Source organism: Dendrobates tinctorius, unplaced genomic scaffold (assembly GCF_039654945.1).
Source record: "Dendrobates tinctorius isolate UK_male_01 unplaced genomic scaffold, ASM3965494v1 ptg000495l, whole genome shotgun sequence".
In the NCBI taxonomy this organism is placed as follows: Eukaryota; Metazoa; Chordata; class Amphibia; order Anura; family Dendrobatidae; genus Dendrobates; species Dendrobates tinctorius.
Window position 1 is genome coordinate 260,155 of NW_027362155.1, and position 27,708 is coordinate 287,862.

A 27,708-nucleotide genomic window follows, 5' to 3' on the forward strand; every position below is an offset into this window, starting at 1 on the left:
AGCGGTGTAGTAGGATTGTGTATACAGACAGCGGTGTAGCAGGGCTGTGTATACAGACAGCGGTGTAGTAGGGCTGTGTATACAGACAGTGGTGTAGTAGGACGGTATATACAGACAGCGGTGTAGTAGGACGGTGTATGCAGACAGCGGTGTAGTAGGGAGGTGTATGCAGACAGCGGTGTAGTAGGGAGGTGTATACAGACAGCGGTGTAGTAGGACGGTGTATACAGACAGCGGTATAGTAGGACGGTGTATACAAACAGTGGTGTAGTAAGGCGGTGTATACAGACAGCGGTGTAGTAGGGCAGTGTATACAGACAGCGGTGTAGTAGGGAGGTGTATACAGACAGCGGTGTAGTAGGACGGTATATACAGACAGCGGTGTAGTAGGGCGGTGTATACAGACAGCGGTGTAGTAGGGAGGTGTATACAGACAGCTTTGTAGTAAGGCGGTGTATACAGACAGCGGTGTAGTAGGGCGGTGTATACAAACAACGCTGTAGCAGGACGGTATATACAGACAGTGGTGTAGAAGTGCGGTATATATATATATATATATATATAGACAGCAGTGTAGTAGGGCGGTGTATACAGACAGCGGTGTAGTAGGACGGTATATACAGACAGCGGTGTAGTAGGACAGTGTATACAGACAGCGGTGTAGTAGGGCGGTATATACAGACAGCGGTGTAGTAGGGCAGTGTATACAGACATCGGTGTAGTAGGGCGGTGTATACAGACAGCGGTGTAGTAGAGAGGTGTGTACAGAAAGCGGTGTAGTAGGGCGGTGTATACAGACAGCGGTGTAGTAGGGCGGTGTATACAGACAGCGGTGTAGTAGGGCGGTGTATACAGACAGCGGTGTAGTAGGGCGGTGTATACAGACAGCGGTGTAGTAGGGCGGTGTATACAGACAGCAGTGCAGTAGGGCGGTGTATACAGAAAGCGGTGTAGTAGGGCGGTGTTTACAGACAGCGGTGTAGTAGGACGGTGTATACAGACAGCGGTGTAGTAGGGCGGTATATACAGACAGCGGTGTAGTAGGATGGTGTATACAGACAGCGGTGTAGTAGGGCGGTATATACAGACAGCGGTGTAGTAGGACGGTGTATACAGACAGCCCTGTAGTAGGGCGGTGTATACAGACAGCGGTGTAGTGGGACGGTGTATACAGACAGCGGTGTAGTAGGGCGGTGTATACAGACAGTGGTGTAGTAGGACGGTGTATACAGACAGCGGTGTAGTAGGACGGTGTATACAGACAGCGGTGTAGTAGGGCCGTGTATACAGACAGAGGTGTAGTAGGACGGTGTATACAGACAGCGGTGTAGTAGGGCGGTGTATACAGACAGCGGTGTAGTGGGACGGTGTATACAGACAGCGGCATAGTAGGACGGTGTATACAGACAGCGGTGTAGTAGGACGGTGTATACAGACAGCGGTGAAGTATGGCGGTGTATACAGACAGCGGTACAGTAGGATGGTGTATACAGACAGTGGTGTAGTAGGACGGTGTATACAGACAACGGTGTAGCAGGGCGGTGTATACAGACAGCGGTGTAGTAGGACGGTGTATACAGACAGCGGTGTAGTAGGGCGGTGTATACAGAGAGCGGTGTAGTAGGACGGTGTATACAGACAGCGGTGTAGTAGGGCGGTGTATACAGACAGCGGTGTAGTAGGGAAGTGTATACAGACAGCTTTGTAGTAAGGCGGTGTATACAGACAGCGGTGTAGTAGGGTGGTGTATACAGACAGCGGTATAGTAGGACGGTGTACACAGACAGCGGTGTAGTAGGGCGGTGTATACAGACAGCGGTGTAGTAGGGCTGTGTATACAGACAGTGGTGTAGTAGGGCGGTGTATACAGACAGCGGTGTAGTAGGGCGGTGTATACAGACAGCGGTGTAGTAGGGAAGTGTATACAGACAGCTTTGTAGTAAGGCGGTGTATACAGACAGCGGTGTAGTAGGACGGTGTATACAGACAGCGGTGTAGTAGGACGGTGTATACAGACAGCGGTGTAGTAGGGCCGTGTATACAGACAGAGGTGTAGTAGGACGGTGTATACAGACAGCGGTGTAGTAGGGCGGTGTATACAGACAGCGGTGTAGTGGGACGGTGTATACAGACAGCGGCATAGTAGGACGGTGTATACAGACAGCGGTGTAGTAGGACGGTGTATACAGACAGCGGTGAAGTATGGCGGTGTATACAGACAGCGGTACAGTAGGATGGTGTATACAGACAGTGGTGTAGTAGGACGGTGTATACAGACAACGGTGTAGCAGGGCGGTGTATACAGACAGCGGTGTAGTAGGACGGTGTATACAGACAGCGGTGTAGTAGGGCGGTGTATACAGACAGCGGTGTAGTAGGACGGTGTATACAGACAGCGGTGTAGTAGGGCGGTGTATACAGACAGCGGTGTAGTAGGGAAGTGTATACAGACAGCTTTGTAGTAAGGCGGTGTATACAGACAGCGGTGTAGTAGGGTGGTGTATACAGACAGCGGTATAGTAGGACGGTGTACACAGACAGCGGTGTAGTAGGGCGGTGTATACAGACAGCGGTGTAGTAGGGCTGTGTATACAGACAGTGGTGTAGTAGGGCGGTGTATACAGACAGCGGTGTAGTAGGGCGGTGTATACAGACAGCGGTGTAGTAGGGAAGTGTATACAGACAGCTTTGTAGTAAGGCGGTGTATACAGACAGCGGTGTAGTAGGGTGGTGTATACAGACAGCGGTATAGTAGGACGGTGTACACAGACAGCGGTGTAGTAGGGCGGTGTATACAGACAGCGGTGTAGTAGGATTGTGTATACAGACAGCGGTGTAGCAGGGCAGTGTATACAGACAGCGGTGTAGTAGGACGGTGTATACAGACAGCGGTGTAGTAGGGAGGTGTATGCAGACAGCGGTGTAGTAGGGAGGTGTATACAGACAGCGGTGTAGTAGGACGGTGTATACAGACAGCGGTATAGTAGGACGGTGTATACAGACAGTGGTGTAGTAAGGCGGTGTATACAGACAGCGGTGTAGTAGGGCAGTGTATACAGACAGCGGTGTAGTAGGGAGGTGTATACAGACAGCGGTGTAGTAGGACGGTATATACAGACAGCGGTGTAGTAGGGCGGTGTATACAGACAGCGGTGTAGTAGGGAGGTGTATACAGACAGCTTTGTAGTAAGGCGGTGTATACAGACAGCGGTGTAGTAGGGCGGTGTATACAGACAGCGGTGTAGTAGGGCGGTGTATACAGACAGCGGTGTAGTAGGGAGGTGTATACAGACAGCGGTGTAGTAGGACGGTGTATACAGACAGCGGTGTAGTAGGACGGTGTATACAGACAGCGGTGTATTAGGGCGGTGTATACAGACAGCGGTGTAGTAGGACGGTGTATACAGACAGCGGTGTAGTAGGACGGTGTATACAGACAGCGGTATAGTAGGACGGTGTATACAGACAGTGGTGTAGTAGGACGGTGTATACAGACAGCGGTGTAGTAGGGAGGTGTATACAGACAGCTTTGTAGTAAGGCGGTGTATACAGACAGCGGTGTAGTAGGATTGTGTATGCAGACAGCGGTGTAGTAGGGCGGTGTATACAGACAGCGGTGTAGTAGGACGGTGTATACAGACAGCGGTATAGTAGGACGGTGTATACAGACAGTGGTGTAGTAAGGCGGTGTATACAGACAGCGGTGTAGTAGGGCAGTGTATACAGACAGCGGTGTAGTAGGGAGGTGTATACAGACAGCGGTGTAGTAGGACGGTATATACAGACAGCGGTGTAGTAGGGCGGTGTATACAGACAGCGGTGTAGTAGGGAGGTGTATACAGACAGTGGTGTAGTAGGGAGGTGTATACAGACAGCTTTGTAGTAAGGCGGTGTATACAGACAGCGGTGTAGTAGGGCGGTGTATACAGACAGCGGTGTAGTAGGGCAGTGTATACAGACAGCGGTGTAGTAGGGCGGTGTATACAGACAGCTTTGTAGTAAGGCGGTGTATACAGACAGCGGTGTAGTAGGGCGGTGTATACAGACAGCGGTGTAGCAGGGCGGTGTATACAGACAGCGGTGTAGTAGGACGGTGTATACAGACAGCGGTGTAGTAGGGCGGTGTATTCAGACAGCGGTGTAGTAGGGCGGTGTATACAGACAGCGGTGTAGTAGGGCGGTGTATACAGACAGCGGTGTAGTAGGGCGGTGTATACAGACAGCGGTGTAGTAGGACGGTGTATACAGACAGCGGTGTAGTAGGACGGTGTATACAGACAGCGGTGTAGTAGGGCGGTGTATTCAGACAGCGGTGTAGTAGGGCGGTGTATTCAGACAGCGGTGTAGTAGGGCGGTGTATACAGACAGTGGTGTAGTAGGGCGGTGTATACAGACAGCGGTGTAGTAGGGCGGTGTATTCAGACAGCAGTGTAGTAGGGCGGTGTATACAGACAGCGGTGTAGTAGGGCGGTGTATACAGACAGCGGTGTAGTAGGGCGGTGTATACAGACAGCGGTGTAGTAGGACGGTGTATACAGACAGCGGTGTAGTAGGGCGGTGTATACAGACAGCGGTGTAGTAGGGCGGTGTATACAGACAGCGGTGTAGTAGGACGGTGTATACAGACAGTGGTGTAGTAGGATTGTGTATTCAGACAGCGGTGTAGTAGGGCGGTGTATACAGACAGCGGTGTAGTAGGGCGGTGTATACAGACAGCGGTGTAGTAGGGAGGTGTATACAGACAGTGGTGTAGTAGGGCGGTGTATTCAGACAGCGGTGTAGTAGGGAGGTGTATACAGACAGTGGTGTAGTAGGGCGGTGTATACAGACAGCGGTGTAGTAGGACGGTGTATACAGACAGCGGTGTAGTAGGGCGGTGTATACAGACAGCGGTGTAGTAGGACGGTGTATACAGACAGTGGTGTAGTAGGATTGTGTATTCAGACAGCGGTGTAGTAGGGCGGTGTATACAGACAGCGGTGTAGTAGGGCAGTGTATACAGACAGCGGTGTAGTAGGAAGGTGTATACAGACAGCGGTGTAGTAGGATTGTGTATGCAGACAGCGGTGTAGTAGGGCGGTGTATACAGACAGCGGTGTAGTAGGACGGTGTATACAGACAGCGGTGTAGTAGGACGGTGTATACAGACAGTGGTGTAGTAAGGCGGTGTATACAGACAGCGGTGTAGTAGGACGGTGTATACAGACAGCGGTGTAGTAGGGAGGTGTATACAGACAGCGGTGTAGTAGGACGGTATATACAGACAGCGGTGTAGTAGGGCGGTGTATACAGACAGCGGTGTAGTAGGGAGGTGTATACAGACAGTGGTGTAGTAGGGAGGTGTATACAGACAGCGGTGTAGTAGGGCGGTGTATACAGACAGCGGTGTAGTAGGGCAGTGTATACAGACAGCGGTGTAGTAGGGAGGTGTATACAGACAGCGGTGTAGTAGGACGGTGTATACAGACAGCGGTGTAGTAGGGCGGTGTATACAGACAGCGGTGTAGTAGGGCGGTGTATACAGACAGCGGTGTAGTAGGGCGGTGTATACAGACAGCGGTGTAGTAGGGCGGTGTATACAGACAGCGGTGTAGTAGGACGGTGTATACAGACAGCGGTGTAGTAGGGCAGTGTATACAGACAGCGGTGTAGTAGGGAGGTGTATACAGACAGCGGTGTAGTAGGACGGTGTATACAGACAGCGGTGTAGTAGGGCGGTGTATTCAGACAGCGGTGTAGTAGGGCGGTGTATACAGACAGCGGTGTAGTAGGGCGGTGTATACAGACAGCGGTGTAGTAGGGCGGTGTATACAGACAGCGGTGTAGTAGGACGGTGTATACAGACAGCGGTGTAGTAGGACGGTGTATACAGACAGCGGTGTAGTAGGGCGGTGTATTCAGACAGCGGTGTAGTAGGGCGGTGTATTCAGACAGCGGTGTAGTAGGGCGGTGTATACAGACAGTGGTGTAGTAGGGCGGTGTATACAGACAGCGGTGTAGTAGGGCGGTGTATTCAGACAGCAGTGTAGTAGGGCGGTGTATACAGACAGCGGTGTAGTAGGGCGGTGTATACAGACAGCGGTGTAGTAGGGCGGTGTATACAGACAGCGGTGTAGTAGGACGGTGTATACAGACAGCGGTGTAGTAGGACGGTGTATACAGACAGCGGTGTAGTAGGGAGGTGTATTCAGACAGCGGTGTAGTAGGGCGGTGTATTCAGACAGCGGTGTAGTAGGGCGGTGTATACAGACAGTGGTGTAGTAGGGCGGTGTATACAGACAGCGGTGTAGTAGGGCGGTGTATACAGACAGCGGTGTAGTAGGGCAGTGTATACAGACAGCGGTGTAGTAGGACGGTGTATACAGACAGTGGTGTAGTAGGATTGTGTATTCAGACAGCGGTGTAGTAGGGCGGTGTATACAGACAGCGGTGTAGTAGGGCGGTGTATACAGACAGCGGTGTAGTAGGACGGTGTATACAGACAGCGGTGTAGTAGGACGGTGTATACAGACAGCGGTGTAGTAGGACGGTGTATACAGACAGTGGTGTAGTAGGGCGGTGTATACAGACAGCGGTGTAGTAGGGCGGTGTATACAGACAGCGGTGTAGTAGGACGGTGTATACAGACAGCGGTGTAGTAGGACGGTGTATACAGACAGCGGTGTAGTAGGACGGTGTATACAGACAGTGGTGTAGTAGGACGGTGTATACAGACAGCGGTGTAGTAGGACGGTGTATACAGACAGCGGTGTAGTAGGATTGTGTATACAGACAGCGGTGTAGTAGGGCGGTGTATACAGACAGCGGTGTAGTAGGATTGTGTATACAGACAGCGGTGTAGTAGGACGGTGTATACAGACAGCGGTGTAGTAGGGCAGTGTATACAGACAGCGGTGTAGTAGGGAGGTATATACAGACAGCGGTGTAGTAGGGCGGTGTATACAGACAGTGGTGTAGTAGGATTGTGTATACAGACAGCGGTGTAGTAGGATTGTGTATACAGACAGCGGTGTAGTAGGGCGGTGTATACAGACAGCGGTGTAGTAGGGCTGTATATACAGACAGCGGTGTAGTAGGGCGGTGTATACAGACAGTGGTGTAGTAGGATTGTGTATACAGACAGCGGTGTAGTAGGATTGTGTATTCAGACAGCGGTGTAGTAGGGCGGTGTATACAGACAGCGGTGTAGTAGGGCTGTATATACAGACAGCGGTGTAGTAGGACGGTGTATACAGACAGCGGTGTAGTAGGATTGTGTATTCAGACAGCGGTGTAGTAGGGCGGTATTTACAGACAGCGGTGTAGTAGGGCGGTGTATTCAGACAGCGGTGTAGTAGGGCGGTGTATTCAGACAGCGGTGTAGTAGGGCGGTGTATTCAGACAGCGGTGTAGTAGGGCGGTGTATACAGACAGCGGTGTAGTAGGATTGTGTATTCAGACAGCGGTGTAGTAGGACGGTGTATACAGACAGCGGTGTAGTAGGACGGTGTATACAGACAGCGGTGTAGTAGGACGGTGTATACAGACAGCGGTGTAGTAGGACGGTGTATACAGACAGCGGTATAGTAGGATTGTGTATTCAGACAGCGGTGTAGTAGGGCGGTGTATACAGACAGCGGTGTAGTAGGATGGTGTATTCAGACAGCGGTGTAGTAGGGCGGTGTATACAGACAGCGGTGTAGTAGGATGGTGTATTCAGACAGCGGTGTAGTAGGGCGGTGTATACAGACAGCGGTGTAGTAGGGCGGTGTATACAGACAGCGGTGTAGTAGGACGGTGTATACAGACAGCGGTGTAGTAGGATTGTGTATTCAGACAGCGGTGTAGTAGGGCGGTGTATACAGACAGTGGTGTAGTAGGATTGTGTATTCAGACAGCGGTGTAGTAGGGCGGTGTATACAGACAGCGGTGTAGTAGGGCGGTGTATACAGACAGCGGTGTAGTAGGACGGTGTATACAGACAGCGGTGTAGTAGGACGGTGTATACAGACAGCGGTGTAGTAGGACGGTGTATACAGACAGTGGTGTAGTAGGGCGGTGTATACAGACAGCGGTGTAGTAGGGCGGTGTATACAGACAGCGGTGTAGTAGGACGGTGTATACAGACAGCGGTGTAGTAGGACGGTGTATACAGACAGCGGTGTAGTAGGACGGTGTATACAGACAGTGGTGTAGTAGGACGGTGTATACAGACAGCGGTGTAGTAGGACGGTGTATACAGACAGCGGTGTAGTAGGATTGTGTATACAGACAGCGGTGTAGTAGGGCGGTGTATACAGACAGCGGTGTAGTAGGATTGTGTATACAGACAGCGGTGTAGTAGGACGGTGCATACAGACAGCGGTGTAGTAGGGCTGTATATACAGACAGCGGTGTAGTAGGGCGGTGTATACAGACAGCGGTGTAGTAGGATTGTGTATTCAGACAGCGGTGTAGTAGGGCGGTATTTACAGACAGCGGTGTAGTAGGGCGGTGTATTCAGACAGCGGTGTAGTAGGATTGTGTATTCAGACAGCGGTGTAGTAGGGCGGTGTATACAGACAGCGGTGTAGTAGGGCTGTATATACAGACAGCGGTGTAGTAGGACGGTGTATACAGACAGCGGTGTAGTAGGATTGTGTATTCAGACAGCGGTGTAGTAGGGCGGTATTTACAGACAGCGGTGTAGTAGGGCGGTGTATTCAGACAGCGGTGTAGTAGGGCGGTGTATTCAGACAGCGGTGTAGTAGGGCGGTGTATTCAGACAGCGGTGTAGTAGGGCGGTGTATACAGACAGAGGTGTAGTAGGATTGTGTATTCAGACAGCGGTGTAGTAGGACGGTGTATACAGACAGTGGTGTAGTAGGACGGTGTATACAGACAGCGGTGTAGTAGGACGGTGTATACAGACAGCGGTGTAGTAGGACGGTGTATACAGACAGTGGTGTAGTAGGATTGTGTATTCAGACAGCGGTGTAGTAGGGCGGTGTATACAGACAGCGGTGTAGTAGGGCGGTGTATACAGACAGCGGTGTAGTAGGACGGTGTATACAGACAGCGGTGTAGTAGGACGGTGTATACAGACAGCGGTGTAGTAGGACGGTGTATACAGACAGTGGTGTAGTAGGGCGGTGTATACAGACAGCGGTGTAGTAGGGCGGTGTATACAGACAGCGGTGTAGTAGGACGGTGTATACAGACAGCGGTGTAGTAGGACGGTGTATACAGACAGCGGTGTAGTAGGACGGTGTATACAGACAGTGGTGTAGTAGGACGGTGTATACAGACAGCGGTGTAGTAGGACGGTGTATACAGACAGCGGTGTAGTAGGATTGTGTATACAGACAGCGGTGTAGTAGGGCGGTGTATACAGACAGCGGTGTAGTAGGATTGTGTATACAGACAGCGGTGTAGTAGGACGGTGCATACAGACAGCGGTGTAGTAGGGCTGTATATACAGACAGCGGTGTAGTAGGACGGTGTATACAGACAGTGGTGTAGTAGGATTGTGTATTCAGACAGCGGTGTAGTAGGGCGGTATTTACAGACAGCGGTGTAGTAGGGCGGTGTATTCAGACAGCGGTGTAGTAGGGCGGTGTATACAGACAGCGGTGTAGTAGGATTGTGTATTCAGACAGCGGTGTAGTAGGGCGGTGTATACAGACAGCGGTGTAGTAGGGCTGTATATACAGACAGCGGTGTAGTAGGACGGTGTATACAGACAGCGGTGTAGTAGGATTGTGTATTCAGACAGCGGTGTAGTAGGGCGGTATTTACAGACAGCGGTGTAGTAGGGCGGTGTATTCAGACAGCGGTGTAGTAGGGCGGTGTATTCAGACAGCGGTGTAGTAGGGCGGTGTATTCAGACAGCGGTGTAGTAGGGCGGTGTATACAGACAGAGGTGTAGTAGGATTGTGTATTCAGACAGCGGTGTAGTAGGACGGTGTATACAGACAGTGGTGTAGTAGGACGGTGTATACAGACAGCGGTGTAGTAGGACGGTGTATACAGACAGCGGTGTAGTAGGACGGTGTATACAGACAGTGGTGTAGTAGGATTGTGTATTCAGACAGCGGTGTAGTAGGGCGGTGTATACAGACAGCGGTGTAGTAGGGCGGTGTATACAGACAGCGGTGTAGTAGGACGGTGTATACAGACAGCGGTGTAGTAGGACGGTGTATACAGACAGCGGTGTAGTAGGACGGTGTATACAGACAGTGGTGTAGTAGGGCGGTGTATACAGACAGCGGTGTAGTAGGGCGGTGTATACAGACAGCGGTGTAGTAGGACGGTGTATACAGACAGCGGTGTAGTAGGACGGTGTATACAGACAGCGGTGTAGTAGGACGGTGTATACAGACAGTGGTGTAGTAGGACGGTGTATACAGACAGCGGTGTAGTAGGACGGTGTATACAGACAGCGGTGTAGTAGGATTGTGTATACAGACAGCGGTGTAGTAGGGCGGTGTATACAGACAGCGGTGTAGTAGGATTGTGTATACAGACAGCGGTGTAGTAGGACGGTGCATACAGACAGCGGTGTAGTAGGGCGGTGTATACAGACAGTGGTGTAGTAGGATTGTGTATTCAGACAGCGGTGTAGTAGGATTGTGTATTCAGACAGCGGTGTAGTAGGGCGGTGTATACAGACAGCGGTGTAGTAGGGCTGTATATACAGACAGCGGTGTAGTAGGGCGGTGTATACAGACAGTGGTGTAGTAGGATTGTGTATACAGACAGCGGTGTAGTAGGATTGTGTATTCAGACAGCGGTGTAGTAGGGCGGTGTATACAGACAGCGGTGTAGTAGGGCTGTATATACAGACAGCGGTGTAGTAGGACGGTGTATACAGACAGTGGTGTAGTAGGATTGTGTATTCAGACAGCGGTGTAGTAGGGCGGTATTTACAGACAGCGGTGTAGTAGGGCGGTGTATTCAGACAGCGGTGTAGTAGGGCGGTGTATACAGACAGCGGTGTAGTAGGATTGTGTATTCAGACAGCGGTGTAGTAGGGCGGTGTATACAGACAGCGGTGTAGTAGGGCTGTATATACAGACAGCGGTGTAGTAGGACGGTGTATACAGACAGCGGTGTAGTAGGATTGTGTATTCAGACAGCGGTGTAGTAGGGCGGTATTTACAGACAGCGGTGTAGTAGGGCGGTGTATTCAGACAGCGGTGTAGTAGGGCGGTGTATTCAGACAGCGGTGTAGTAGGGCGGTGTATTCAGACAGCGGTGTAGTAGGGCGGTGTATACAGACAGAGGTGTAGTAGGATTGTGTATTCAGACAGCGGTGTAGTAGGGCAGTTTATACAGACAGCGGTGTAGTAGGACGGTGTATACAGACAGCGCTGTAGTAGGGCGGTGTATACAGACAGCGGTGTAGTAGGACGGTGTATACAGACAGCGGTGTAGTACGACGGTGTATTCAGACAGTGGTGTAGTAGGGCGGTGTATTCAGACAGCGGTGTAGTACGACGGTGTATTCAGACAGCGGTGTAGTAGGGCGGTGTATACAGACAGCGGTGTAGTAGGGCGGTGTATACAGACAGCGGTGTAGTAGGATGGTGTTTACAGACAGCGGTGTAGTAGGGCGGTGTATACAGACAGCGGTGTAGTAGGTTTGTGTATACAGACAGCGGTGTAGTAGGACGGTGTATACAGACAGCGGTGTAGTAGGGCGGTGTATACAGACAGCGGTGTAGTAGGGCGGTGTATTCAGACAGTGGTGTAGTAGGGTGGTGTATACAGACAGCGGTGTAGTGGGACGGTGTATACAGAAAGCGGTGTAGTGGGACGGTGTATACAGACAACGGTGTAGTAGGGCGGTGTATATAGACAGCGGTGTAGTAGGACAGTGTATACAGACAGCGGTGTAGTAGGATTGTGTATACAGACAGCGGTGTAGTAGGACGGTGTATACAGACAGCGGTGTAGTAGGGCGGTGTATACAGACAGCGGTGTAGTAGGACGGTGTATACAGACAGCGGTGTAGTAGGGCGGTGTATACAGACAGCGGTGTAGTAGGACGGTGTATTTAGACAGTGGTGTAGTAGGACGGTGTATACAGACAGCGGTGTAGTAGGACGGTGTATTCAGACAGCGGTGTAGTAGGACGGTGTATTCAGACAGCGGTGTAGTAGGGCGGTGTATTCAGACAGTGGTGTAGTAGGGCGGTGTATACAGACAGCGGTGTAGTGGAACGGTGTATACAGAAAGCGGTGTAGTGGGACGGTGTATACAGACAGCGGTGTAGTAGGGCGGTGTATACAGACAGCGGTGTAGTAGGGCGGTATATACAGACAGCGGTGTAGTAGGACGGTGTATACAGACAGCGGTGTAGTAGGGCGGTGTATACAGACAGCGGTGTAGTAGGACGGCGTATACAGACAGCGGTGTAGTAGGGCGGTATATACAGACAGCGGTGTAGTAGGGCAGTGTATTCAGACAGCGGTGTAGTAGGACGGGGTATACAGACAGCGGTGTAGTAGGGCGGTATATACAGATAGCGGTGTAGTAGGGCAGTGTATTCAGACAGCGGTGTAGTAGGACGGTGTATACAGACAGCGGTGTAGTAGGGCGGTATATACAGACAGCGGTGTAGTAGGGCAGTGTATTCAGACAGCGGTGTAGTAGGGCAGTGTATTCAGACAGCGGTGTAGTAGGACGGTATATACAGACAGCGGTGTAGTAGGGCGGTATATACAGACAGCGGTGTAGTAGGGCAGTGTATTCAGACAGCGGTGTAGTAGGACGGTGTATACAGACAGTGGTGTAGTAGGGCGGTGTATACAGACAGCGGTGTAGTAGGGCGGTATATACAGACAGCGGTGTAGTAGGGCGGTATATACAGACAGCGGTGTAGTAGGGCAGTGTATTCAGACAGCGGTGTAGTAGGACGGTGTATACAGACAGTGGTGTAGTAGGGCGGTGTATACAGACAGCGGTGTAGTAGGACGGTATATACAGACAGCGGTGTAGTAGGGCGGTATATACAGACAGCGGTGTAGTAGGGCGGTATATACAGACAGCGGTGTAGTAGGACGGTGTATACAGACAGCGGTGTAGTAGGGCGGTGTATTCAGACAGCGGTGTAGTAGGACGGTGTATACAGACAGCGGTGTAGTAGGACGGTGTATACAGACAGCGGTGTAGTAGGGCGGTGTATTCAGACAGCGGTATAGTAGGGCGGTGTATACAGACAGCGGTGTAGTAGGGCAGTGTATTCAGACAGCGGTGTAGTAGGACGGTGTATACAGACAGTGGTGTAGTAGGGCGGTGTATACAGACAGCGGTGTAGTAGTGCGGTGTATACAGACAGCGGTATAGTAGGGCGGTGTATACAGACAGCGGTATAGTAGGGCGGGGTATACAGACAGCGGTGTAGTGGGACGGTATATATGCGGTTTTTCCATGGTCTTCCCTCTGGTCGTCCTTCCTATTCCGTGTCCCTCCAGGTGAGAAGATGACCCTCTCCATCTTCGCACTCCTCACACTCACTGTCTTCCTGCTGCTTTTGGCTGATAAGGTCCCGGAGACCTCGTTGGCCGTTCCCATCATTGTCAACTACCTGATGTTCGCCATGATCCTCGTCACCTTCTCTGTCATCCTGAGTGTGGTGGTCCTGAATCTGCACCATCGCTCCCCTAACACCCACCATATGCCCCAGTGGGTGCGGCAGGTATGGTGTGCTGCGTGCGTGGTGCTCCACATGTGTGAGGCCGTCGTGTATCGGGGAGAACAGCTCTCCTTGGGTTAATGTCGCCCTTCTATATTTAGATCTTCATCCTGATTCTGCCCCGATATCTCCGGATCAGTCGTCCTAAGCCCGAGCCTCCTGTAGTGACCCTTCCACCAGTACGGACAGTCGCCGCTCCACGACATGCAGACGAATACTTTATACGGAGGCCTGAGAATGACTTCATCTTCCCCAAACCAGAACGGTAGGTAACGAGCGTCAGCCATCCGCAGATGAGGACACGTCTACTCCGTAGGCCAGAGGGTGTACTGGGGGTGATGGGTAATAGTGGGGACTCGAGGCTCCCATACTGTGGAGGCCAGCGGTGCCCACCCCGGGTGTGAGGCCATGTACTGAGGTGATGGGTAATAGAGGAGGACTCCAGACTCCCATACTGTGGAGGCCAGCGGTGCCCACCCCGGGTGTGAGGCCATGTACTGAAGGTGATGGGTAATAGAGGAGGACTCCAGGCTCCCATACTGTGGAGGCCAGCGGTGCCCACCCAGGGTGTGAGGCCATGTACTGAAGGTGATGGATAATAGAGGAGGACTCCAGGCTCCCATACTGTGGAGGCCAGCGGTGCCCACCCCGGGTGTGAGGCCATGTACTGAAGGTGATGGGTAATAGAGGAGGACTCCAGACTCCCATACTGTGGAGGCCAGAGGTGCCCACCCAGGGTGTGAGGCCATGTACTGAAGGTGATGGGTAATAGAGGAGGACTCCAGGCTCCCATACTGTGGAGGCCAGCGGTGCCCACCCAGGGTGTGAGGCCATGTACTGAAGGTGATGGGTAATAGAGGAGGACTCCAGACTCCCATACTGTGGAGGCCAGCGGTGCCCACCCTGGGTGTGAGGCCGTGTATTGAGGTGATGGGTAATAGAGGAGGACTCCAGGCTCCCATACTGTGGAGGCCAGCGGTGCCCACCCAGGGTGTAAGGCCGTGTACTGGGGGTGATGGGTAATAGAGGAGGACTCCAGGCTCCCATACTGTGGAGGCCAGCGGTGTCCACCCCGGGTGTGAGGCCGTGTACTGAGGTGATGGGTAATAGAGGAGGACTCCAGACTCCCATACTGTGGAGGCCAGCGGTGCCAACCCCGGGTGTGAGGCCATGTACTGAAGGTGATGGGTAATAGAGGAGGACTCCCGGCTCCCATACTGTGGAGGCCAGCGGTGCCCACCCAGGGTGTAAGGCCGTGTACTGAGGTGATGGGTAATAGAGGAGGACTCCAGGCACCCATACTGTGGAGGCCAGCGGTGCCCACCCCGGGTGTGAGGCCGTGTACTGAGGTGATGGGTAATAGAGGAGGACTCCAGACTCCCCAGACTGTGGAGGCCAGTTTTGTCCACCTCGGTTGTGAGGCCATGTACTGAGGTGATGGGTAATAGATGGGGCTCCAGGTTCCCGTACTGTAGAGGCCAGAGGTGCCCATTCTGGGTGTAAGGCCGTGTACTGAGGGTGATGGGTAATAGAGGGGGTTTCCAGACTCCCACACTGTGGAGGCCAGCGGTGCCCACCCCGGGTGTAAGGCCGTGTACTGAGGTGATGGGTAATAGAGGAGGACTCCAGACTCCCATAATGTGGAGGCCAGCGGTGCCCACCCCGAGTGTGAGGCCATGTACTGAAGGTGATGGGTAATAGAGGAGGACTCCAGACTCCCATACTGTGGAGGCCAGCGTTGCCCACCCCGGGTGTGAGGCCATGTACTGAGGTGATGGGTAATAGAGGAGGACTCCAGGCTCCCATACTGTGGAGGCCAGCGGTGCCCACCCTGGGTGTAAGGCCGTGTACTGAGGTGATGGGTAATAGAGGAGGACTCCAGGCTCCCATACTGTGGAGGCCAGCGGTGCCCACCCTGGGTGTAAGGCCATGTACTGAGGTGATGGGTAATAGAGGAGGACTCCAGGCTCCCCAGACTGTGGAGGCCAGTTTTGTCCACCTCGGTTGTGAGGCCGTGTACTGAGGTGATGGATAATAGATGGGGCTCCAGGTTCCCATACTGTAGAGGCCAGAGGTGCCCATTCTGGGTGTAAGGCCGTGTACTGAGGGTGATGGGTAATAGAGGGGGTCTCCAGACTCCCATACTGTGGAGGCCAGCGGTAACCACCCTGGGTGTAAGGCCATGTACTGAAGTGATGGGTAATAGAGGAGGACTCCAGGCTCCCATAGTGTGGAGGCCAGTGGTGCCCACCCTGGGTGTGAGGCCGTGTACTCAGGACGACGAGTAGAGATGAGCGAACCTTTCAAGGTTTGGTTGGGATCGGCAAATGTGCCGATATTCGCTGAAAATGTTTGCAGAATGGTTCGCCGAACATACCCGAAACCCATTGACTTCAATGGGAGGCAAAACCAAACGCATAGACAACACCTTCTGGGGGGCCAAAAAGCTGCCAAAACAGCTAAAATTAGGGGCAGACACCAGGGAAAGTGGCATCACTTGACCCATCAGTTGCTCTATAAATAATTCATTAAAAAAAGCAAAAATTGACATGGGCTTCTCTGTATATTTCATAACTAGCCAGGCAAAACTGACAGCTGCGGGCAGAAGCCCTCAGCTGTCAGCGTTAACAGGGCTGTTATCAAGAATAGAGGGATCCCAACGCTGTTTTTTAAATTATTTAAATAAATAATAAAATAAAAATGATGTGGGGTCGCCCCCATTTTGACAACCAGCCAAGCTAAAGCAGACTGATGTGAGCTACTATTCCCAGGCTGGTAAGGGTCCGTGATATTGGCCTCCCCCAGCCTAGAAATAGCATCTATTAGATGTGCCAGTCCTGGTGCTTTGCCCGGCTCTTCCCACTTGCCCAGTGGCGCTGGAAAGTGGGGTTCATATTTGTGATGACACCTTTATATTGTCTGGTGACATCAAGCCCATGGCCTAGTAACAGAAAGGCGACCCTCCGAGCTGAAAACAACTGATGAATGAGCTGCTGCGAGTGCAGCCTCAGTGACCAACAGTGACGTCATCAAGGTTTCCGCCGGGCCCCTGAACTGCGGTGACCTTGGTGAGATCCCCGCTAGCACCATGAAAAAGTCTTAGGGTGCAGCGCTGATCTCACCGGAGTGCAGGTCAACGCAGTTCAGGGGTCCGGCTGGGAACGCAGCCTCAGTGACCGGCAGTAACCTCAATGCCGTCACCGCTGGTCACTGATGCTGCGCTCGCAGCAGCGCATTCATTAGTGGTTCCCAGCCTGGGAACTGCAGGCTCTCATACTGCGGAGGTCAGCATTGCACACTCTGGCTATGGGTCCGTTTATTGGGGGCTGATTTCTGGAGTCCTTTGACCACACAGGTACCAGGCGGAGGCCTTCTCCAAAGACATGAAGTGGTTCCTGGATGGTCCCAGTCTGGGTCTCACTCTACCACCAGATCTACAGTCAGCAGTCAGCGCCATCCGGTACCTCGCCCAGCAGCTGCAGGAGCAAGAGGACTACGATGCTGTGAGTATCGTGCAAGTGGGGGGCAATATTGACAACTGTACCATAATACCACCAGTTACTAACCAGAAAAGAAAACCCATGGGGCAAGAGGAAGGAGAACAACAAAGAAGTATTAATAGTATTATAGCCCTACAGACTGAGCTCCGCTAGGAGTAATAACAGTATTATAGCCCTATAGTCTGAGCTCTTCCAGGAGTAATAACAGTATTGTGGCCCTATAGACTGAGATCCTCCAGGACTAATAATAATATTATAGCCCTATTGATGGAGCTCCTCCAGGAGTAATAACAGTATTATAGCCCTATAGACTGAGCTCCTCCAGGAGTAATAACAGTATTATAGCCCTATAGACTGAGCTCCTCCAGGAGTAAGAACAGTATTGTAGCCCTATAGACTGAGCTCCTCCAGGAGTAATAATATTATTATAGCCCTATAGACTGAGATCCTCCAGGAGTAATAATAGTATTATAGCCCTACAGACTGAGCTCCGCTAGGAGTAATAACAGTATTATAGCCCTATAGTCTGAGCTCTTCCAGGAGTAATAACAGTATTGTGGCCCTATAGACTGAGATCCTCCAGGACTAATAATAATATTATAGCCCTATTGATGGAGCTCCTCCAGGAGTAATAACAGTATTATAGCCCTATAGACTGAGCTCCTCCAGGAGTAATAACAGTATTATAGCCCTATAGACTGAGCTCCTCCAGGAGTAAGAACAGTATTGTAGCCCTATAGACTGAGCTCCTCCAGGAGTAATAATAGTATTATAGCCCTATAGACTGAGATCCTCCAGGAGTAATAATAATATTATAGCCCTATTGACGGAGCTCCTCCAGGAGTAATAACAGTATTATAGCCCTATAGACTTAGCTCCTCCAGGAGTAATAACAGTATTATAGCCCTATAGACTGAGCTCCTCCAGGAGTAAGAACAGTATTGTAGCCCTATAGACTGAGCTCCTCCAGGAGTAATAATAGTATTATAGCCCCATAGACTGAGATCCTCCAGGAAGTATTATAGCCCCATAGACTGAGCTCCGCTAGGAGTAATAATAGTATTATAGCCCTATAGACTGAGCTCCTCCAGGAGAAATAATAGTATTATAGCCCTATAGACTGAGCTCCTCCAGGAGTAAGAACAGTATTGTAGCCCTATAGACTGAGCTCCTCCAGGAGTAATAACAGTATTATAGCCCTATAGACTGAGCTCCTCCAGGAGTAATAACAGTATTATAGCCCTATAGACTGAGCTCCTCCAGGAGTAAGAACAGTATTGTAGCCCTATAGACTGAGCTCCTCCAGGAGTAATAATAGTATTATAGCCCCATAGACCGAGCTCCTCCAGGAAGTATTATAGCCCCATACACTGAGCTCCGCTAGGAGTAATAATAGTATTATAGCCCTATAGACTGAGCTCCTACAGGAGTAATAATAGTATTATAGCCCTATAGACTGAGCTCCTACAGGAGTAATAATAGTATTATAGCCCTATAGATTGAGCTCCTCCAGGAGTAATAACAGTATTGCAGCCCTGTAGACTGAGCTCCTCCAGGAGTAATAACAGTATTGTAGCCCTACAGACTGAACTCCTCCAGGAGTAATAATAGTATTATAACCCTATAGACTGAGCTCCTCCAGGAGTAATAACAATATTGTAGCCCTATAGACTGAGCTCTTCCAGGAGTAAAAACAATATTGTAGCCCTATAGACTGAGTTCCTCCAGGAGTAATAATAGTATGATAGCCCTATAGACTGAGCTCCTCCAGGAGTAATAACAGTATTGTGGCCCTATAGTCTTAGCTCCGACAGGAGTAATAACAGTATTATAGCCCTATAGACTGAGCTCCTCCAGGAGTAATAATAGTATGATAGCCCTATAGACTGAGCTCCTCCAGGAGTAATAACAGTATTATAGCCCTATAGACTGAGCTCCTCTAGGAGTAATAATAGTATGATAGCCCAAAAGACTGAGCTCCTCCAGGAGCAATAATAGTATTATAGCCCTATAGACTAAGCTCCTCCAGGAGTAATAGTATTATAGCCCTATAAACTGAGCTTCTCCAGGAGTAATAATAGTATTATAGCCCTATAGACTGAGCTCCTCCAGGAGTAATAACAGTATTATAGCCCTATAGACTGAGTTCCTCCAGGAGTAATAATAGTATTATAGCCCTATAGACTGAGCTCCTCCTGGAGTAATAACATTATTGTAGCCCTACAGACTGAGCTCCTCCAGGAGTAATAATAGTATTATAGCCCTATAGTCTGAGCTCCGACAGGAGTAATAACAGTAGTATAGCCCTATAGACTGAGCTTCTCCAGGAGTAATAATAGTATTATAGCCCTATAGACTGAGCTCCTCCAGGAGTAATAATAGTATGATAGCCCTATAGACTGAGCTCCTCCAGGAGTAATAACAGTAGTATAGCCCTATAGACTGAGCTCCTCCAGGAGTAATAATAGTATTATAGCCCTATAGACTGAGCTCCTCCAGGAGCAATAATAGTATTATAGCCCTATAGACTAAGCTCCTCCAGGAGTAATAGTATTATAGCCCTATAAACTGAGCTTCTCCAGGAGTAATAATAGTATTATAGCCCTATAGACTGAGCTCCTCCAGGAGTAATAACAGTATTATAGCCCTATAGACTGAGCTCCTCCAGGAGTAATAATAGTATTATAGCCCTATAGACTGAGCTCCTCCTGGAGTAATAACATTATTGTAGCTCTACAGACTGAGCTCCTCCAGGAGTAATAATAGTATTATAGCCCTATAGTCTGAGCTCCGACAGGAGTAATAACAGTAGTATAGCCCTATAGACTGAGCTTCTCCAGGAGTAATAATAGTATTATAGCCCTATAGACTGAGCTCCTCCAGGAGTAATAACAGTATTATAGCCCTATAGACTGAGCTCCTCTAGGAGTAATAACAGTATTATAGCCCTATAGACTGAGCTCCTCTAGGAGTAATAATAGTATGATAGCCCTATAGACTGAATTCCTCCAGGAGTAATAATAGTATTATAGCTCTATAGACTGAGCGCCTCCAAGAGTAATAACAGTATTATAGCCCTATAGACTGATCTCCTCTAGAAGTAATAATAGTATTATAGCCCTATAGACTGAGCTCCTCCAGGAGTAATAATAGTATTATAGCCCTACAGACTGAGCTCCTCCAGGAGTAATAATGGTATTATAGCCCTATAGACTGAGCTCCTACAGGAGTAATAATAGTATTATAGCCCTATAGACTGAGCTCCTACAGGAGTAATAATAGTATTATAGCCCTATAGATTGAGCTCCTCCAGGAGTAATAACAGTATTGCAGCCCTGTAGACTGAGCTCCTCCAGGAGTAATAACAGTATTGTAGCCCTACAGACTGAACTCCTCCAGGAGTAATAATAGTATTATAACCCTATAGACTGAGCTCCTCCAGGAGTAATAACAATATTGTAGCCCTATAGACTGAGCTCTTCCAGGAGTAAAAACAATATTGTAGCCCTATAGACTGAGTTCCTCCAGGAGTAATAATAGTATGATAGCCCTATAGACTGAGCTCCTCCAGGAGTAATAACAGTATTGTGGCCCTATAGTCTTAGCTCCGACAGGAGTAATAACAGTATTATAGCCCTATAGACTGAGCTCCTCCAGGAGTAATAATAGTATGATAGCCCTATAGACTGAGCTCCTCCAGGAGTAATAACAGTATTATAGCCCTATAGACTGAGCTCCTCTAGGAGTAATAATAGTATGATAGCCCAAAAGACTGAGCTCCTCCAGGAGCAATAATAGTATTATAGCCCTATAGACTAAGCTCCTCCAGGAGTAATAGTATTATAGCCCTATAAACTGAGCTTCTCCAGGAGTAATAATAGTATTATAGCCCTATAGACTGAGCTCCTCCAGGAGTAATAACAGTATTATAGCCCTATAGACTGAGTTCCTCCAGGAGTAATAATAGTATTATAGCCCTATAGACTGAGCTCCTCCTGGAGTAATAACATTATTGTAGCCCTACAGACTGAGCTCCTCCAGGAGTAATAATAGTATTATAGCCCTATAGTCTGAGCTCCGACAGGAGTAATAACAGTAGTATAGCCCTATAGACTGAGCTTCTCCAGGAGTAATAATAGTATTATAGCCCTATAGACTGAGCTCCTCCAGGAGTAATAATAGTATGATAGCCCTATAGACTGAGCTCCTCCAGGAGTAATAACAGTAGTATAGCCCTATAGACTGAGCTCCTCCAGGAGTAATAATAGTATTATAGCCCTATAGACTGAGCTCCTCCAGGAGCAATAATAGTATTATAGCCCTATAGACTAAGCTCCTCCAGGAGTAATAGTATTATAGCCCTATAAACTGAGCTTCTCCAGGAGTAATAATAGTATTATAGCCCTATAGACTGAGCTCCTCCAGGAGTAATAACAGTATTATAGCCCTATAGACTGAGCTCCTCCAGGAGTAATAATAGTATTATAGCCCTATAGACTGAGCTCCTCCTGGAGTAATAACATTATTGTAGCCCTACAGACTGAGCTCCTCCAGGAGTAATAATAGTATTATAGCCCTATAGTCTGAGCTCCGACAGGAGTAATAACAGTAGTATAGCCCTATAGACTGAGCTTCTCCAGGAGTAATAATAGTATTATAGCCCTATAGACTGAGCTCCTCCAGGAGTAATAACAGTATTATACCCCTATAGACTGAGCTCCTCTAGGAGTAATAACAGTATTATAGCCCTATAGACTGAGCTCCTCTAGGAGTAATAATAGTATGATAGCCCTATAGACTGAATTCCTCCAGGAGTAATAATAGTATTATAGCTCTATAGACTGAGCGCCTCCAAGAGTAATAACAGTATTATAGCCCTATAGACTGAGCTCCTCTAGAAGTAATAATAGTATTATAGCCCTATAGACTGAGCTCCTCCAGGAGTAATAATAGTATTATAGCCCTACAGACTGAGCTCCTCCAGGAGTAATAATGGTATTATAGCCCTATAGACTGAGCTCCTCCAGGAGTAATAACAGTAATATAGCCCTAAAGACTTAGCTCCTCCAGGAGTAATAATAGTATTATAGCCCTACAGACTGAGCTCCTCCAGGAGTAATAATGGTATTATAGCCCTATAGTCTGAGCTCCTCCAGGAGTAATAATGGTGTTATAGCCCTATAGACTGAGCTCCTCCAGGAGTAATAATAGTATTATAGCCCTATAGACTGAGCTCCTCCAGGAGTAATAATAGTATTATAGCCCTATAGACTGAGCTCCTCCAGGAGTAATAATAGTATTATAGCCCTATAGACTGAGCTCCTCCAGGAGTAATAATAGTATTATAGCCCTATAGACTGAGCTCCTCCAGGAGTAATAATAGTATTATAGCCCTATAGACTGAGCTCCTCCAGGAGTAATAACAGTATTATAGCCCTATAGACTGAGCTCCTCCAGAAGTAATAATAGTATTATAGCCCTATAGACTGAGCTCCTCCAGGAGTTATAATAGTATTATAGCCCTATAGACTGAGCTCCTCCAGGAGTAATAATAGTATTATAGCCCTACAGGCTGAGCTCCTCCAGGAGTAATAATAGTATTATAGCCCTATAGACTGAGCTCCTCCAGGAGTAATAACAGTATTATAGCCCTATAGACTGAGCTCCTCCAGGAGTAATAATAGTATTATAGCCCTATAGTCTGAGCTCCTCCAGGAGTAATAATAGTATTATAGCCCTATAGACTGAGCTCCTCCAGGAGTAATAACAGTATTATCGCCCTACAGACTGAGCTCCTCCAGGAGTAATAACAGTATTATAGCCCTATAGACTGAGCTCCTCCAGCAGTAATAATAGTATTATAGCCCCTATAGTCTGAGCTCCTCCAGGAGTAATAATAGTATTATAGCCCTATAGACTGAGATCCTCCAGGAGTAATAATAGTATTATAGCCCTATAGACTGAGATCCTCCAGGAGTAATAATAGTATTATAGCCCTATAGACTGAGCTCCTCCAGGAGTAATAATAGTATTATAGCCCTATAGACTGAGCTCCTCCAGGAGTAATAATAGTATTATAGCCCTATAGACTGAGCTCCTCCAGGAGTAATAATAGTATTATAGCCCTATAGACTGAGCTCCTCCAGGAGTAATAATAGTATTATAGCCCTTCAGACTGAGCTCCTCCAGGAGTAATAATGGTAGTATAGCCCTATAGTCTGAGCTCCTCCAGGAGTAATAATGGTATTATAGCCCTATAGACTGAGCTCCTCCAGGAGTAATAATAGTATTATAGCCCTATAGACTGAGCTCCTCCAGGAGTAATAATAGTATTATAGCCCTATAGACTGAGCTCCTCCAGGAGTAATAATAGTATTATGGCCCTATAGACTGAGCTCCTCCAGGAGCAATAATAGTATTATAGCCCTATAGACTGAGCTCCTCCAGGAGTAATAATAGTATTATAGCCCTATAGACTGAGCTCCTCCAGGAGTAGTAACAGTATTATAGCCCTATAGACTGAGCTCCTCCAGGAGTAATAATAGTATTATAGCCCTATAGACTGAGCTCCTCCAGGAGTAATAATAGTATTATAGCCCTATAGACTGAGCTCCTCCAGGAGTTATAATAGTATTATAGCCCTATAGACTGAGCTCCTCCAGGAGTAATAATAGTATTATAGCCCTACAGACTGAGCTCCTCCAGGAGTAATAATAGTATTATAGCCCTATAGACTGAGCTCCTCCAGGAGTAATAACAGTATTATAGCCCTATAGACTGAGCTCCTCCAGGAGTAATAATAGTATTATAGCCCTATAGTCTGAGCTCCTCCAGGAGTAATAATAGTATTATAGCCCTATAGACTGAGCTCCTCCAGGAGTAATAACAGTATTATAGCCCTATAGACTGAGCTCCTCCAGGAGTAATAACAGTATTATCGCCCTACAGACTGAGCTCCTCCAGGAGTAATAACAGTATTATAGCCCTATAGACTGAGCTCCTCCAGCAGTAATAATAGTATTATAGCCCTATAGTCTGAGCTCCTCCAGGAGTAATAATAGTATTATAGCCCTATAGACTGAGATCCTCCAGGAGTAATAATAGTATTATAGCCCTATAGACTGAGCTCCTCCAGGAGTAATAATAGTATTATAGCCCTACAGACTGAGCTCCTCCAGGAGTAATAACAGTATTATAGCCCTATAGACTGAGCTCCTCCAGCAGTAATAATAGTATTATAGCCCTATAGTCTGAGCTCCTCCAGGAGTAATAATAGTATTATAGCCCTATAGACTGAGATCCTCCAGGAGTAATAATAGTATTATAGCCCTATAGACTGAGATCCTCCAGGAGTAATAATAGTATTATAGCCCTATAGACTGAGATCCTCCAGGAGTAATAATAGTATTATAGCCCTATAGACTGAGCTCCTCCAGGAGTAATAATAGTATTATAGCCCTATAGACTGAGCTCCTCCAGGAGTAATAATAGTATTATATCCCTATAGACTGAGCTCCTCCAGGAGTAATAATAGTATTATAGCCCTATAGACTGAGCTCCTCCAGGAGTTATAATAGTATTATAGCCCTATAGTCTGAGCTCCTCCAGGAGTAATAATAGTATTATAGCCCTATAGACTGAGATCCTCCAGGAGTAATAATAGTATTATAGCCCTATAGACTGAGCTCCTCCAGGAGTAATAATAGTATTATAGCCCTACAGACTGAGCTCCTCCAGGAGTAATAACAGTATTTTAGCCCTATAGACTGAGCTCCTCCAGCAGTAATAATAGTATTATAGCCCTATAGTCTGAGCTCCTCCACGAGTAATAATAGTATTATAGCCCTATAGACTGAGCTCCTCCAGGAGTAATAATAGTATTATAGCCCTATAGACTGAGATCCTCCAGGAGTAATAATAGTATTATAGCCCTATAGACTGAGCTCCTCCAGGAGTAATAATAGTATTATAGCCCTATAGACTGAGCTCCTCCAGGAGTAATAATAGTATTATATCCCTATAGACTGAGATCCTCCAGGAGTAATAATAGTATTATAGCCCTATAGACTGAGCTCCTCCAGGAGTAATAATAGTATTATAGCCCTATAGACTGAGCTCCTCCAGGAGTAATAATAGTATTATAGCCCTATAGACTGAGCTCCTCCAGGAGTAATAATAGTATTATAGCCCTATAGACTGAGATCCTCCAGGAGTAATAATAGTATTATAGCCCTATAGACTGAGATCCTCCAGGAGTAATAATAGTATTATAGCCCTATAGACTGAGATCCTCCAGGAGTAATAATAGTATTATAGCCCTATAGACTGAGCTCCTCCAGGAGTAATAATAGTATTATAGCCCTATAGACTGAGCTCCTCCAGGAGTAATAACAGTAGTATAGCCCTATAGACTGAGCTCCTCCAGGAGTAATAACAGTATTATAGCCCTATAGACTGAGCTCCTCCAGGAGTAATAATAGTATTATAGCCCTATAGACTGAGCTCCTCCAGGAGTAATAACAGTATTATAGCCCTATAGACTGAGCTCCTCCAGGAGTAATAACAGTAGTATAGCCCTATAGACTGAGCTCCTCCAGGAGTAATAACAGTAGTATAGCCCTATAGACTGAGCTCCTCCAGGAGTAATAATAGTATTATAGCCCTATAGACTGAGCTCCTCCAGGAGTAATAATAGTATTATAGCCCTATAGACTGAGATCCTCCAGGAGTAATAATAGTATTATAGCCCTATAGACTGAGATCCTCCAGGAGTAATAATAGTATTATAGCCCTATAGACTGAGCTCCTCCAGGAGTAATAATAGTATTATAGCCCTATAGACTGAGCTCCTCCAGGAGTAATAATAGTATTATAGCCCTATAGACTGAGCTCCTCCAGGAGTAATAATAGTATTATAGCCCTATAGACTGAGCTCCTCCAGGAGTAATAATAGTATTATAGCCCTATAGACTGAGCTCCTCCAGGAGTAATAACAGTAGTATAGCCATATAGACTGAGCTCCTCCAGGAGTAATAATAGTATTATAGCCCTATAGACTGAGCTCCTCCAGGAGTAATAATAGTATTATAGCCCTACAGACTGAGCTCCTCCAGGAGTAATAACAGTATTATAGCCCTATAGACTGAGCTCCTCCAGGAGTAATAACAGTAGTATAGCCCTATAGACTGAGCTCCTCCAGGAGTAATAATAGTATTATAGCCCTATAGACTGAGCTCCTCCAGGAGTTATAATAGTATTATAGCCCTATAGACTGAGCTCCTCCAGGAGCAATAATAGTATTATAGCCCTATAGACTGAGCTCCTCCAGGAGTAATAACAGTAGTATAGCCCTATAGACTGAGCTCCTCCAGGAGTAATAACAGTATTATAGCCCTATAGACTGAGCTCCTCCAGGAGTAATAATAGTATTATAGCCCTATAGACTGAGCTCCTCCAGGAGTAATAACAGTAGTATAGCCCTATAGACTGAGCTCCTCCAGGAGTAATAACAGTAGTATAGCCCTATAGACTGAGCTCCTCCAGGAGTAATAACAGTAGTATAGCCCTATAGACTGAGCTCCTCCAGGAGTAATAATAGTATTATAGCCCTATAGACTGAGCTCCTCCAGGAGTAATAATAGTATTATAGCCCTATAGACTGAGCTCCTCCAGGAGTTATAATAGTATTATAGCCCTATAGACTGAGCTCCTCCAGTATAAGTTACTGCTGATTCCTCTCTCTTTCCTGCGGCAGCTGAAGGAGGACTGGCAGTACGTTGCGATGGTGGTCGACCGTCTCTTTCTCTGGACTTTCATCACTTTCACCACTCTGGGGACTCTGGCCATCTTCCTGGACGCCAGCTTTAATCTCCCACCAGACGTGCCGTTCCCCTGATTTTGTGTTTCTGTATTTTGGAGCCTATGAACCCAGTTGTAATGGTGCCATGCAAGTCACAGGGAGCGTGAACATCGCCCTCCAGACATGTGACGCCCACGTCACACAACAGTTAGATAAAACTTGACGTTGTTGGGGTCTCGGCTGGCCTTGTTAATTTAAATAAAGAATTTTTCTCATTTTTCAGATCCTGCGATTAAGTTTAATTCTCTATATGTAGAATATCCTACAGTATACACTACTGCAATAAAAAAAAAATTTCCCCAGTTCATGACCTGCATTTTTAGCACTTGGTACAGCACCACTGGCTGGTGTGACCTGCTGTCACTCTCGCTGTTATGACCAGGTGCCCCACTAGCTGGTGTGACCAGCTGCTCCTCTGGCTGGTGTAACCAGCTGCCCCTCTGGTTGGTGTAACCAGCTGCCCCTCTGGCTGTGATGATCTGCTGCAGACGAGACGCACAACCAAACACCACCTTTTATCGATATGTCTGAGGAATATTAACCTAGTCCTCATGTGCAATGGACCTTATATGCTGGAGATGCAGCCACATCTTCACCAAAGACATTCTATGGGTTTCCGCTCAGGTGACTACAACTGCCTCTCCAGAATCTGCGAGGATTTCTGACATGGAGACTCCGTGCACTATGAAGTC

The 27,708-nt window shown here is 48.2% G+C and overlaps 1 protein-coding gene across 1 annotated transcript in view; it reads left to right on the top strand.

The window, feature by feature from the left end:
* CHRNB1 (cholinergic receptor nicotinic beta 1 subunit) overlaps positions 1-27,240 on the top strand; it is a 47,656-nt gene extending 20,416 nt beyond the window's left edge. Inside the window, exons 8-11 of the mRNA XM_073564856.1 lie at positions 13,437-13,660; positions 13,759-13,922; positions 17,013-17,160; positions 26,912-27,240. Of these exons, the coding sequence (XP_073420957.1) occupies positions 13,437-13,660; positions 13,759-13,922; positions 17,013-17,160; positions 26,912-27,052 (677 nt within the window). The 3' untranslated portion in view covers positions 27,053-27,240. The remainder of the gene's footprint in view (positions 1-13,436; positions 13,661-13,758; positions 13,923-17,012; positions 17,161-26,911) is intronic.
* The last annotated feature ends 468 nt before the right edge of the window (positions 27,241-27,708 follow it).